General features: G+C 36.1%; 1 protein-coding gene across 2 annotated transcripts; it reads right to left on the bottom strand.

Moving 5' to 3' along the window:
• Nucleotides 1-1,480: 1,480 nt before the first annotated feature.
• Nucleotides 1,481-11,055, bottom strand: LOC102583410 (E3 ubiquitin-protein ligase RHF1A-like). Of its 2 annotated transcripts, XM_015309507.1 has the most exons (9): nt 10,939-11,055; nt 10,719-10,853; nt 9,523-9,569; nt 9,328-9,390; nt 9,008-9,098; nt 8,614-8,921; nt 8,326-8,421; nt 7,885-8,248; nt 1,481-1,847 (listed from the first exon to the last, which is right to left on the bottom strand). In XM_015309507.1, the coding sequence occupies exons 2-9, from the start codon at nt 10,836-10,838 to the stop codon at nt 1,836-1,838; spliced, it is 1,101 nt and encodes a 366-aa protein (XP_015164993.1). In that variant the 5' UTR covers nt 10,839-10,853; nt 10,939-11,055; the 3' UTR covers nt 1,481-1,835. The 2 variants fall into 2 exon arrangements, with proteins under 2 accessions (XP_015164993.1, XP_006349224.1); XM_006349162.2 differs by lacking the exon at nt 10,939-11,055 and having other exon boundaries at nt 10,719-10,932.
• Between the last annotated feature and the right edge of the window lie 4,229 nt (nt 11,056-15,284).

The raw sequence follows: 15,284 nt of genomic DNA, 5'->3' as shown, positions 1-15,284 counted from the left end.
AAAAATGTTACCCTATAAATCAGACTTTTGGTTGAACATTGTATGTATAAAAGCCCTAGTAGTAAAAAAATTATACTCAATTTTGAGAAAATACTTTTAAAATTTATTATCTAAAACATGTCATACATTTTTGTGGCTTTGAAAAAATGTCAGTATGATAAAATTGAAAGTTTAATGTTAAATAATTTTCAAATATAAAAATATGTTATTGTAAGAGATTGAAAAAGTAAAAAACACCACATAAAATAAAATAAGGGGAGTAATGGTAATGAAGTAGTAGTAGTAGTATTATTAAAACAGATACCAAAAATTTATTTTGGTGGCCGGAACACTACATAAGAGGAGGTTTTATTACCAATGTTTATCTATAACTTGTCCACAAAGAAAAATGAAAATTGGCGCAAAGTAAGCTTGGGCTAAAGAGGGGAATGTATAATCAATGATAAACTATAACGAAAGAGCTATTAGATAGTAAGAAAAAAGGAAAAAAGAGGTAGATGGAAACCGTTGAAAATCTTAAGGAAAATACTTGATCACGAATTCTCATAGTCTGAGGCAGTCAAAAACACTATCTTTAAGGATATTTCACCTGGTGTAGGTGTTTCCCACCGGATTCAACCAGTTCTTCCAATATAAACTAGGGAGTACAAAAACTAACAAAAAGGAAACCCAACGGAAGATAAGAAAAGAGGACGATTTGTTTCACTTGTTCAGCCCTATATGGACATGTGATAGTAATAAGAAAAGAATTCAACGGTAGTAATATCTAATCAAGGGCGGTGAGATGGAAATGCTAATAAAGGGTAATATTAATTAAGAGCTACTAAAAGATAAAGAATATGTTGTAACTTGTATAAGAAATGTTTTTCCCACAGAAACAAGGGACATGAGAAGGAAGTTCACAATTTTGATTTAACCTACTACTACTAAGGGTGCCAACGTTTCCTTCACTAGAGGACTAATTTTTCAACTAGTTGCTAAAGGAATTTGGTGTAGCTCCTGGACTGGCATCCCACGACTCTTCCTACTTCTCTATCCAAATAGTATTTTACTAGTCAAGAAGAATCTTGATATCGTTCACCTATACTAGACTTGATTGTCCTGATAATGATTCTGTTGTTGCAGGTGTAATGTTAGCTAATGGTTGACACCCTTATCTACAGTGACTATCAGGAAACGGTCAGATGGTATTTCATGGAAGAAGCACCAAAGTAGTCTTCAAGAAATTGCTTGATTTATCTTTCAGATTCAACATTTGATTTAAGATGCAAACTAAGTATGCAAAGTTACAAAAATTAGCTATTCCCCTCCACATTTCACATAAATGACAACACCTAAGGTTAGGTACACGACAACAAAGTGATGACAAAAAAGCATCACTTTTTTCAAGGTCATTCAGGCAAATCAAGCTCCTGGATTAGGTAAGATAAAATCAGATGAACTAGGCAAAAGCATAATAAAGAAGAAAATATAACCACCATAAAAAAGGAATAATGGATAGTCCATAAGACATCCCTTCTTGAATATCCATTAAGCTAATGGATATGGTTAATTACACAAGTTTATCTGCTCCACAATCTTCCTATCCTACAGGTTTATAGTAAAGAGAACAGGTCATGAGACCTTAAGGCTTAAGCACAAACTGTAATTTCTCCAACAGCACATCAAATCTCAAGGTTTTCACAACTGCAGGACGCAAGTCAGTCACCTACTGCAATAACTGACCTTTAGAGCGTACGTCACTTGCAGATTATAGATTATGCTATAAGTTAATAGCAGAGACAAAGAGGACCATAATCAAGCATCATTTATTCTTGACTTTGACGGTTGCAGCATCAGTTTCCATTCTGAAGGGGAAAAAGAGGGAAAGAAACGGTTAAACAGTGGAAAGTGCTCGTTTCAAAAACAAAGAGAACTATCAAGATGGATAAGTCAAAATTCTTTTTGGTTATCTTCCAATCCTAACCTCTTGCAACAGTTACTTCATAAACTTTATCACTTTGATGAGATAAGGAGAAGAAGCTGAAATGCGACTTCTAAATAATCAATCTGACTAGTTTATAATTATAACGAGACTTGACGAAGACATAATTAAATAAATAAAAGTTTCTCTAATAGCTTGAACTTTTTGATAAGGTGTTAACGCAATTCAACATGGCATCAAAGTAAAAGGAGGCTAGGTTCAAGTCTTACTGCAACTGTCTTTGTCAAAAAATATTTACACATACATGTTCATGAAATAGAATCAGCATGCACGTGAAGAGACACGGAGAAGACACATTTCAAGTAAAATAAATGTTTTTTTTCTAACGGCTTTTGGATGAGCTGATCAGGCAATCAAACAAGACCCGTCATTGTTTTTGCTATTGAGCACATAGGGATAGATGGAATAAGAAAAGTCATGGAAAAGCTCTTTATAACACATCGCACTATGAAAAATAAATAGAAAATTGTAGTAATTCTGGTGGGAGAATAGAAAGGAACAAACATAGGAAACACAAACACCTAAAATCCTGTCAAAGCACTACTGTGTCACATATTCCTGTTTCACTTGTAATCAATTTTTTTTGAGGAACTGGTAAAAGTGTATTCACAAAATTCCATCATCCAAACAATGATAAGAGTGAGCACTTACATCCCATAGAGTAAAAAACAGAAGGCCATAAGAACTAGTCTATGGAGCTTTACAATTTCCCTATAAAATCAACAAAAAGTTCTATATCCCCCACCATATCCTGTTTACACCAAAAATATAGAAGATTAAGGCAATTCATTCTGATTTTTTGAATGTTGTTGCTTTTGTCTTCAAAGCCTCTTGCATTCCTTTCCTTCCACAATGTCCACCAAATGCTTGCAGGGATCAATTCCCACCAGTCCTCTTCTGACTCTCTTCTTCCAATCTCTTTCCAGCAGTCCATCATACTTTTAGTAGTTTTGGGAACCACCCAACTCACTCCAAGTATACACAAGAACATGTTCCACAGATTTGCTGCTGTTTTACAGTGTAGAAATAGTTGGCAATTTATTTCAAGCATCCTGATCACACATAAAACATCTTGAGCAAATCTGTCTACCTCTTCTTTGTAGTACTTCATGAGTCAAACAAGCTTTTCTGCAAACTAACCACACGAAACAAGAAACTTTTAAGGGGACTTTGGCTTTCCAGATTAGTTTCCAAGGCCAGCTCCTAATCTGAAGTTGGCCAGTATTTCTCCTCCAAAAGCATGACTTAACAGTGAACGCACCCTTGCTGTGAAGTTTCCACACTGGTCTGTCAGGTGCATTGGTAGTTCCATTGAAATCATTCATCACCATAAGAAAATCTGCAACTCTTTGAACCTCCCAATCATTTAGGGCCCTTCTGAAGTTGAAATTCCAACCTTGTATGCTCCACATCTGAGCTATAGTGGCCCTAGTCTGTTGGCTGTGGAGGAACAGATCAGGGAAGAGAGATTTCAAGATCCTTTCACCTATCCAAAGTTCATTCCAGAACTCAATCTTCACGCCATTACCCACCTTGAGTTGAATATTTTTTTGAAACTGGGGCCAGAGTCTCCGAATAGTCTTCCAGACACTTCAACCAAAAGTTTCAAGGACGTCTTCAGTGATCCAGTGACTTTGAAGTCCATATTTCTCAATGATGATTTTTTCCATAAAGGCATATCCTCAGCACAGAACCTCCATAACCATTTTTGCAATAGACAAGAGTTTTGGAGGCTGAGTTTCTTGATACCTAATCCTCCTTGCTTCTTGTGAAGTGTTACAGTATCCCATTTTACAAGGTTGTAGCCTTTCTGCCCCTTGTTTCCATTCCACAAAAAAGTTCTTCTGAGCAAATTTATTCTCTTCACAATACTCTTTGGTATAGGAAATAGGCTCATCATATAGGAAGGAAGGGAATCCAACACAGATTTGACTAGTGTTAATCTCCCTCCTAAGGACAAATACTGACTCTTCCATCTTGCCAATCTCCTGTCACATCTCTCTAGCACTTCTCACCAGACCTCCATCTCTTTGTTCTTTGCACCCAGGGGCATCCCTAGGTACTTTGCGGGTAAGGCAGCTACTTGGCATCCAAGATTACTTGCTAATATCTCCATATTATCAACTTTGTTCACTGGGTAAAGACAACTCTTTTGCCAATTAACATGCAGTCCAGAAATGCCTTCAAAAATAGTGAGGATAGCCCTAATATGTCTAATCTGAGATACTTCAGCTTCCAAAATCTAGAGGTGAATTCAGGATTTGAACATTCTAGGTTTGAGTTCAGGTGTCTAAAACAACCCATATGATTTATACTTGATTTGAAATCTATCATTTGTACTTCATTTGAGATTTTTATGCACATATACAATGTCCAAACCAAAGCTACTGGGTCTTCTTCTACCTCGTGTCTTCGGGAGCATGTGTTTTGTCCATAACCTTATTTCAGGAAAAAGATAATTTAGCTTCTTGTGCTCTTAAATGCGTATTTCTAGGTTATTCGAGAGCGCAAAGGGATATCAATGTTATTCACCTAACCTCTAGTGGTTCCTTATCTCTCTGCTGATGTTGCCTTCTTTCAAACCCATCCATACTTCACAGATCCAGCTGATCATATTAGATATTTCTAAGGTGTTGCCAGTTTCATCTTTTGGAGATCAGTCACTTCTCCTTCATCTTGCTCTACAACTCCAGTTTCATCACCTACAGATCCGGCTCCACTACCTATAGCTATAGTTCCATCACCTACGGCTCCATTTACACCAGTCTTGACTTATCATCATCGTCATTATACAGCATCATATCTAGATGATTCGATGATTCACGTCTTGAACAGGATCCTTCGCATACTGCAGACTTGTCTCCTCCTAGTCCACCAATCGCACTCCGGAAAGGTATTCGATCCACTCATAACCCTAATCCCATCCCTATCCCTAAATCCACAAGTGAAGTGCTATCCCGTTTTGGATGGTGTTATGAGATGATCAAAGAGATGTCTTTTTACATGTATTTGGGAGTTTGTTCCTCTACCTCCAAGTAAATCTACCATTGGTTGTCGGTGCGTGTATGTAGTCAAAGTTGATCCAGATGGTCAAATTGATCAACTTAAAGCTCACCTTGTTAGTTGTTACCAAAGGTACTCAGAGATTTCGGCGTGATAGCAATGATACTTTCTCCCCCTTAGCTATAGCATATGGTCATCTTTTACTATCCATAGTTATTGTTCTTGATTGACCTCTTTATCACCTGTATATCAGTTGGACATCACAAATGTTTTCTCCAGGTGATCTTGAGGATGATGTATATATGGAGCAACCTCCTGAATTTGTTACTCAAGGAGAGTATAGTGGTTGTGGTATTGTACGTCAGTTGCATCGATCCCTATATGGTTTGAAACAATCTCCTCGAACATGATTTGGTAAGTTCCAACATGATCATTCAGGACTTTAGTATGACTCTCAGTGAGGTTGATCACATTGCATTCAATTGGTCATTTATGTTGATGATATAGTCATCACGGACAAGGGAGGCTTGCTCTAGTGGTTGAGCACCTCCACCATCAATCGGTAGTTTGAGGTTTCCAGAAACGGTGGAGGGTAAGTGGGAACTCTTTTTTTTTTATAAGATAAGTGGTATTAATAACAGCATCGGGAAGATGCAAAATTTACAAGATATGGCATTTGAGCTTACAAAAAAATCTCTGGCTAACTATACAAACTATCTAAGCCAGAGCTAATGAGTTAGTAAAACCCTGAAGTTGTTCTGCATTAACAGCAGGATACAAGTTGGTCCAACTAAACAAATTTTCAGTGCACCTAGTCTTCAAAATGCCTAAAGCAGTTGACTCTCCATCAAAACATCTCTTGTTCCTCTCCAACCAAATACTCCAAAAAATACAAGCAGGTATCATAATCCAGATCTTCTTGATGGCTTTGTCAACTTTCCATAGACTCCAACTCTTATATGCATCCTTAACAGTGAGGGGTGTGGTCCAATTGATGCCAGAGAGACAAAAAAACATGCTCCATAATTCTGAGGCCACCTCACAATGAAGAAGAAGGTGTCTAGGGGTTTCAGCCTCTTTTTTGCACATATAGCATCTGTTTGGGAATTGGATTTTTCTTTTCTTTATGTTGTCTTGGGTGAGACATGCCTCATATAGAGCTATCCAGGTAAAAAAAAACTACCTTAGGTGGTAGCTTGGTCCTCCAAATGAGTTTCCAGGGCCAGTTAGCTATCACGGGGTTTCTAGAGCACAACTGTTGATACCCTTCCTTGACTGTATAAACTCCTTTCTGGTGTCCCCATTTGAGCTTATCAGATGCCTGGAGATTAATGTGACAATGTGACAATCTAGCAAAAAGGTCTACCAGATCATTCACTTCCCAATCGTGCATATTTCTTCTAAATCTCAGATCCCAATTGATCCCTTCTCTATTAGCAACAATAACAGAATTGGGATCTTGAGCAATTCTAAACAGATCTGGGAAATCCTCCTGAAGAGTGGTATTTCCAAGCCATTTGTCTGTCCAAAATTTTAGGAGTACACCATTGCCCAATTCAAAGTAAGCGTTCTGATCAAATGTATCCCACAACATCCTAATACTCTTCCACAGTCCCACTCCGTAAGGAAGTGTAGTAATATTTGTGCACCATTGATTCAGCCTTCCATGCTTAGCTATGATGACCTCTTTCCAGAGCCCTGCGTCTTCCAAGTTGTATCTCCAAAGCCACTTCATCATCATACTTTTGTTGTGGGCTGCAAGGTTCTTAATGCCAAGACCTCCTTGGTATTTTGGTTGTGTGACCTTCTCCCATTTGATGAGATGAAATTTGTGTTTCTCCCTGCTGCCTTTCCAGAGGAAGTCCCTTCTTATCTTGTCAATCTGTTCTATAACCTCACTTGGCATTGGGAGCAAGGCCATGTAATAAGTAGGTAAACTGTCTAGAACACTATTGATAAGTGTTACTCTACCACCAAAGGAGAGGTATTGCATTTGCCATGTTGCCAACCTCTTCTCAAACTTTCCAATAGAGCACAACTGTTGATACCCTTCCTTGACTGTATAAACTCCTTTCTGGTGTCCCCATTTGAGCTTATCAGCTGCCTGGAGATTAATGTGACAATGTTGTAGTCTAGCAAAAAGGTCTACCAGATCATTCACTTCCCAATCGTGCATATTTCTTCTAAATCTCAGATCCCAATTGATCCCTTCTCTATTAGCAGCAATAACAGAATTGGGATCTTGAGCAATTCTAAACAGATCTGGGAAATCCTCCTGAAGAGTGGTATTTCCAAGCCATTTGTCTGTCCAAAATTTTAGGAGTACACCATTGCCCAATTCAAAGTAAGTTGATCCTCCTGATGGGGTGGGGGGAAAAGATATAGTCATCATGGGCAATGATGAAGCTGGTATAGTTAAATTGAAGCAATATCTCTGTTAACATTTCCAGACAAGACATAGGACCCTAGGCAGATAGATTGAAGTACTTCCTAGGATTTACTCCTCTAATTATGTATTTTGATTCTCTTCCTTTCCTTAAAATATGTACACTTGGCTATTTAAACAAAAAATGTTTTGAGAGAATAATCAAGCTAAGTTTTCTCCCAAACTCTCTTTTTTCTCACAGTATGTAAAGTATTCTGTTTAGGAAGTTATCATTTTAGTTTCTGAGTTAAAGTTCCAATGCTGCAGTTGTATGCTAATTCCATATCCAATCGGAAAATATACAAACAGATTAGGCTTCTAAGTTTAGTTTTCTGTTTAAAGGCAATAAAAACATCCAGCAGAAGCTATGTATAACAAAATAGAAGAGCATATTGGCAACATCAGGGATGATGAACACGGAAAAAAGTAAAGCTTCACAACTACTCAAGATATTGTTGGACCAACTACAAACCTGTCCAAGAGAAATTTCCATTTGGCCAGTGTTGGTGTTGGTGTTGGAGATCAATGAGGGATTGGTAGGAGTTACTCCAATTGTAGAATTCTTCCTGCAACCATCACGCGCTTGAAATGTCACATTTCCTTGCTCACTCACTCCTCTACCAGGAAAGTTTGAGGTACCCATGGTACATGCAGATGGTTCAGTAGCTCCAGTACGTTTTGAAGTAAGATCAAGTCGTTCAATCATTCTTGAAACGCCAGCTATTCCAGCACTCATCTCACGCTGAACTTCTTTGCCAAATTCCTTGACAGTGGTGTTGCGTGCTAATAATTTTTCCTTAAAACCACGAGTACCTTTTGAGATTGAGTCCTTATACCTGTTGAAACAGAAACAATAACCTTAGAGGGGAATAAAAATAGCTTTCAAGGAAACGAAAAGTTGGAGTTCCTCTACCTCGCAGAAGCAGAAGACCATTTGGATTTTATAGATTCAGAAAATGCAAGAAACTCGGATGAGCTTGACCCCTGGGGACCATAAGTTGGTGGTTGGCTGAAGGAATTCCAACAAGTAACCAAGTAGTGAGGCATACAATTCCAGATCAATTGTGGAAAAACTTAACAAAAACATCAAAGTCAAAACATGTAACCACACTTAGGATTAAGAAATAGTGCATGTTAAGGATTTTGAGTAGCTAGCTTCATTACACTACCGAGTTATTCACTTGATAGTTCTCAGTCATACCTAAGCTTAGAAGGATCACTTCCATGGGCAGGAACTGATGATGATGCAGGTCTAATACTAGATGAAGTTGCAGAAGCAGCAGACCCATCCCCAAAAAACCCAAAGCCTTGGAACTGTACTGTGGATTCATTATTCTGTGTCTGGTTTGAACCAACTCCTACCGGCACAGAAGGTACAACCTGTGTAGGACCAATTGCTGAAGACGCCTGTCTTCTCCTTCTGTTGACAAGACGGACTCTACTGGTCGCAGCAGCAAAATGTCGCATAATTCGCTCCTCAAAATCTGAATCATTCTGCTGCGCGGCATCCTGGAAATACCAAGGCTCTCAGTGAGAATAAAGCAAAATGTAATGGAAAGAAATAAGCCACTTCCAAGCTTGGCAATGTCACCCACATGGTTGGCTTCAACATTTTCGTTGGTATGACGCACATTAAGCCTTGACCTCATGTTCCTTTCAATCTCCACTGCAGCTAGTAGCTCTTGGCTGGAGATCATCAGAAAAGAGGGAAATAAATATGTCTCAATGAGGAATCAATCAAAATGCTTGGCTCTTAAACAATATGAAATTCCTTTAAGAAAAAAAAAAGATATGTAATTCTGGCTGCATTGCGTGCTGCAGCTAGCAGCTCTTGTCCACAGACGAGACCAATTCCATGAGAAAGTAGTCATTGGTTTGTAAAATTGTATGCTTAGCCACAGAAATATTCAAATACCTTGCAGGGTCTTTCAATGCAAGAACCCTCCAACAAATTGGGCACTCCTTGCTTCTCTGAGACCTGAACAGAATTTGCATGATGTTTATTGAGCATATCAACCAAAACCCACGGTTAAAAATGTGCAGACGGGGAGGAACTGTATGTCCCCGACATTTGACCAAAATATTATACAGTAACAAATTTTGAATGTACCATTCAAGAATACACTGTAAATGATATTCATGCTTACAATCTGTTACCTGAAAGAAAACAAGAAATTAAGAAACTAGGGTAAATGCATTATGGAACACAATAATCAAGCATATACAAGAATTGCCACACGGATCAAAAGAAGGCATCACCATGAGAGAGCAAGAACTTTGCAACATCACTTTGATACATACTTCCTTTACGTCAAACAAACTGAAGAAAACTGTCTAATATTTTTTGAGAAAGTAGCAATCAAACTATTTCACAAAGTAAAATTAGTTGGGAGAATAAGACCAATCCTTGACAAACATTATGTTCCATTGAGGTTTAACTGTTATCACATTGGACCAGAATAAGTAAAAATCATAAGACTAAGGTTGAGATGGATGTATCAACAAGAGGGGCAAGGGTTAACAAAAGAGTCCTGAAATAAATCATACCACTGCTTCATGCATATTATTTGCATACCTTTTTGGTAAATTACATTATCATTATGGAAATCCTAATATAAGAGAGGGCAAGGGTTAACAAAAGAGTCCCGAAATTAGAGCAAGGTCCAGTTCTAGAAGAACACGATACACATTTGGGGCACATAACTCCTAATGAGAAGGAAAAAATGTAATTGAAATTATGTCCACAAAAATAAACATATAAGAGATTCGATGTAACATGATACTCACTGACCAAATGACATCAATAAAGAAATACATGACTACATCTCACACTAAATTTCAACAATTAAACCACAAAATCCAAACTTTTTCCTCTTATATTGTTTTATATATCAATTGCTTCCATTAAAAAGTCGTCGGAACTTCCAAGGCGTGAAAACTACACACTGCTAGAACTCATCCATTCTGATCAACATACATTAGAGTCATCTAACCTCTCCTTAATAACCAGAAAATCCTTGACAAAGCAGAAAATGCATCACGGAAATGCTAAAAGCCAGAAACAAACCCTAACTTTTACCAATATATAGCCAATTATGGAATTTAAAAAAAAAAAAAAACAGAAAATGCAACAAAATAAACAGGCACGCTTGGAGATAACATACAGCAGGAAGATCATCAGACACAAACAGCTAAAGGGAAAAAATGCTACAGGCAGATAATCCCTAACTTCACATATATATTTTAAATTTTAATTTAATATAACAGGAAAATGCATCAAACAGAAAAGCGAAGCTTATAGCATACAGCAGGAGGATCATCGGAGTTGAACGGCTCAAGACAAATACTACAGGCATCCTCAATGCTATCATCAACGACGGTCGATGCTGCTGCTGCCGCCGGCGATGTTTCCAAATCGTTCGCCATGAAATTCAGCTAGAACTGTAACAATGCCAAAAAAAAGTAAGTATATGTGTAGATATAGAGAGAGAATGTTTGTATAGAGAGAGAGAAAGAGAGAGCATACGAAGGGGGAAATGTGGAGAATAAAGTAAAGAAGAAGGGAGATGAAGGAAATATTGTTAACAAAATCCTAGAAATATGTAGAGAGAGAAAGCGTGTAGAAAGGTCAAAGAAAAGAATTATGGATGAGAGAAAGAGAGTAACAAAAAGTCCGATCTCTATTCAGACGGTTGTTGGAACTTGGAATCAATCAACTCTAACCTTTTTTTTTTTTTTTTTTTTACTATTTTTGTTTCATTTATTTTTTTGGGATAAGGGTCTGAAAAATACCTTAACTTTGGTCGAATTTATTGTTGCGTTACTAAAATTTCATGAGTATCTATTACCTCCCTAGACTGTTTAATACCGTATTAAATAGTTTAGAGAGGTAATAGGTCTTCATGAAAGTTTAGTATCGCAACAATAAATTCGACCAAAATTGGGTATTTTGCAGACTCTTATCCTTATTCTCTTGATTTTATTGCCTGATTTATTTTTTTTGAGTAATATGAGGTCATTTTTCGTTTCAACATATGATTTTAATTTTTGAAAAATAAATTGATTCATAAATTTATATCTAGTGAAAAAAAGGACCATTATTAGTGTATATATTAGTGGTGAATTAAATATTTATTCATGAAGTTATTTTTTAAAGCAACGTCGATTATTTAAAATTATTTTTATAATAATAAATTGTCTTATTTAGTGTAAAAATGAATACTTACAAATGTTAATATAGTAAGTGGTGTTGATTAAAATAATTGTAACTTTTAATAATCTAAAATAAGTTATATAATTGCTACTCTAATGTAATTGCTTATTATAATTGCTTAAATAGGAGAAAATATAAAATTATTCCATTGAGGGCAAAATGAATAATTATAAATGTTATTAATACTGTAAAATTTAAAATTTAATCTAAAATAAGTTATATAACTACTATGTAATTGCTTATTATAGTTGAGTTATATAATTGCTACGTAATTGCTTATTATAGAAAAAGTAAAATATACAAATTTTGTTATATAACAAGCAACCGACTTGAGTAGCTGAAGCAGGCATGTTATATTCTAAGTTGCTCAAGTTTGTTGCATATTAAATAAGAAAATATTAATATTGAAATTTAAATTATAATATATGGTAATTATGAGGCTTAAGTGAATAACTTAATGTCATTATTTATATGACTTATGTAATTACTGTGACATAATTTTCACACTATATTTCACTAATTACCCTTCTACACCTTATACAATTATTCTATTACACCTCAAATAATTACTCATTTTGTTGACGTTCATATGTGATTTTATATTCGTGTAAGGTTTTATATTTTGTTCATATTTTGAGGGATATTTAGTGAAAGAGGAAATTGAGATAAAAGAAAAATATTTTAAATCCTTCTAATTTACAGACGATACAAAATAAAATAATTTTATATTGAAGGAAGAATCATTTTTTGATGAAGCTTTGGACTCACTAATTTAGAGTTGTTTAAGTTGCATGATGTTGATTGTTATATCTTTAAAAAGACAAGTTAAAAGTGAGCAAGATATCAATTCCACGACCAAAATATTTATTTTTGTTCATATTATTTCTCAACTATAATTTATGGTATATATTGACCAACATTTAACATTTTAAATTTTGCAACAAAAAAAAAAGGTTTACACTTGGCATAAATTGATTGTTTGTACTATATGAAATTATTATGTTAAAGAATAATTAATTATCACTATTATTGACAAATGATTTTTTATTAAATTATATATATGTATTTGAAAGTTCGTAATTTAAAATATTTGTTTATGAAAAAATATAAAAATATCATATATGTGAGCGATCAATGCAGGGGCTTAAGATATTTCAATATCTTGTTTATGAATAACTATGGTTTAAGATTGTATGAGAATTGAATTTTTAAAATAGTTTTCACACATGAAATTTTAAAAAAAAAATAATAGATGCAAATTATATATCTAAATAAAATATCATTTTTAAATCAATATGATCTCTAATAACTAATTTCAACTCATGTCTAAACAAACCATATTATCGCACGCTGCTTATTGAATTAATTATGTTTGGCATCTAAAAATCAACAATGACGTACTGAAGAACTGTCAACTCCATTAATGGAGCTTGTAAACTACACAACACTAAGCTAATTAAATGCAAATAAGATACAGGAAAGCAAGAGAGAAATAAAATTGTTTATTGATGCATTATTTCAGCTTACATTTCACCCACATGGAGCATGTATTTATAGGCAGAGTAGTTAGTATGACAACTAGCAAACTCCTAACTAACTTGTTGACTCAGCTTTAACTCTAACTAACTTTTCTAACTACATCACATTTAACCATGGTAGCTTGCTAACCTACAGTTGTGGTTAACACTCCTCCTCAAGCTCATGGTTTAAACAGGTTCATTATCCCTAGATCATTCATCAACAATTGGTGTTGAGTTTTGCCTAGTCCCTTGGTCAGTAAGTCAGCCAATTGATCCCTTGTATTTGTATTTGTATACTGAGTTTTTAGTAAATCTTGACAGATTTTCTCCCTTACATGATGACAATCAATATCTATATGTTTAGTCCTTTCATGAAAGATAGGGTTTGCAGCAATTTGAATTGTTGCTTTGCTATCACAGACCATGATTACTGGTAGTTTAATATGGACTCCAAATTCTTCAAACAATCCCACCAACCAAGTGATCTCAGCAACACAGTTTGCCATACTTCTGAATTCAGCTTCAGCTGAACTTTTGGATATTGTCTCTTGTTTCTTTGACTTCTAGGATATCAATGCTCCTCCAAACTTGACTAGATAACCAGTTACTGATCTTCTTGTTTCAATGCAAGACCCCAGTTAGAATCACAATATGCAAGTAGTTGACTGGTGTTTTCTGCTGGCATAAACAACCCCAGACCTGGAGCCTCTTTTATATATCTGACTACTTTTAGTGCTGCCTTCATGTGGGATTCCTTAGGAGAGTGCATGTATTGACTTAGGACTTGGACTGAGAATGATAAGTCAGGTCTTGTCATGGTGAGATACAACAACCTTCCCACTAGTCTTTGGTATCTACTAGGATCCTATAGTATAGGATCTTCATGCTTCTTTTCCAGTTTATTGCATTCATCAAATTGTACAAAGGTCACTTTCTGATTTTGTTCTAGAGGAGTTGCAACAAGTCTGGCTCTACCTAGTCCACACTCATCAATCAGTTCTAATGCATACTTTCTCTGTGACATATGAATTCCCCTACTTGATCTGGCACATTCAATCCCTAAGAAGAACTTAAGGTCACCTAGATTTTTCATCTTGAATTGTTTCTGTAGATCCTCTTTAGTAGTGTCTATAAGTGATTGTTTGCTGCCAGTTATTAGTAGATCATCTACATAGACTAACACAATGACTATGTCAGTTTGCTCATGTCTGATAAAAAGTGAGTAGTCATACTGGCCTAACAGAATCAATACTTGTGTTAACTTGAAGTTCCATTGTCTAGGAGCCTGTTCAAGGACATATAAAGACTTGTGCAGTTTGCATACTTTAGTACCATTCTGCCCATGTCTAGCAAACCCTGAAGAATGGATATGTACACCTCATCAAGAAGATCACCATTGAGAAATGCATTGTGAACATCCATTTGTTGGATAGACCAACCTTTGGAAGCAGCCAAAGCAACAACAGATCTGACAATCACCATTTTAGCCACAAGACTGCATGTTTCTCCATAGTCCAGACCCTCAATTTGATTATAGCCCTTGGAAACCAGCCTGGCCTTCAACCTCTCAACTTCTCATGTGGACTTATACTTAACCTTATATATCCATCTGCACCCAATGGGCTTCTTGCCAGGGGGTAAATAAACCACTGACCAAGTGTTATTCTGTTCTAAGGCATCTATCTCAAGCTGCATGGCATGAACCCACTGAGGATCAAGAGAATCTTCCCTAAAGGAAGAAGGCTCAGTGATTGCAGAGAAAACACTAAGACTGATAGAAAGGAGACAATTTGGTATATGAGACATGATTGAAAAAGGGAAAGACACAAAAATTGCTTTTAGGCTTAATAACAAAGTCTTGAAGCCACAAATGAGGTTTAACAGGTTTAGAGGACTTTTTGGGAGGAGGAGGTTGAGAAGGAGGTGGTAGAGATTCTTCTGTAGGTGAGGAAGGCATAGTAGGAGAGGGGATGGCAACAGTTGGAAGAGGAACTACATGGTGCTCCTGAGATAAGGAGTCCACATCATCAGGAAACACCATAGTAAGAACTGGAAAGACAGGATCAGAGGAGGGCTTAACATCCTTAAAAGGAAACACATTCTCTTTAAACACTACATGTTTGTTAACAAATACAGACT

Source organism: Solanum tuberosum, unplaced genomic scaffold (genome assembly GCF_000226075.1).
Source record: "Solanum tuberosum cultivar DM 1-3 516 R44 unplaced genomic scaffold, SolTub_3.0 scf00104, whole genome shotgun sequence".
Classification (NCBI taxonomy): domain Eukaryota; kingdom Viridiplantae; phylum Streptophyta; class Magnoliopsida; order Solanales; family Solanaceae; genus Solanum; species Solanum tuberosum.
Note: the sequence above shows the minus strand (reverse complement) of the source record. Positions and strands in the feature narration are given on the sequence as shown.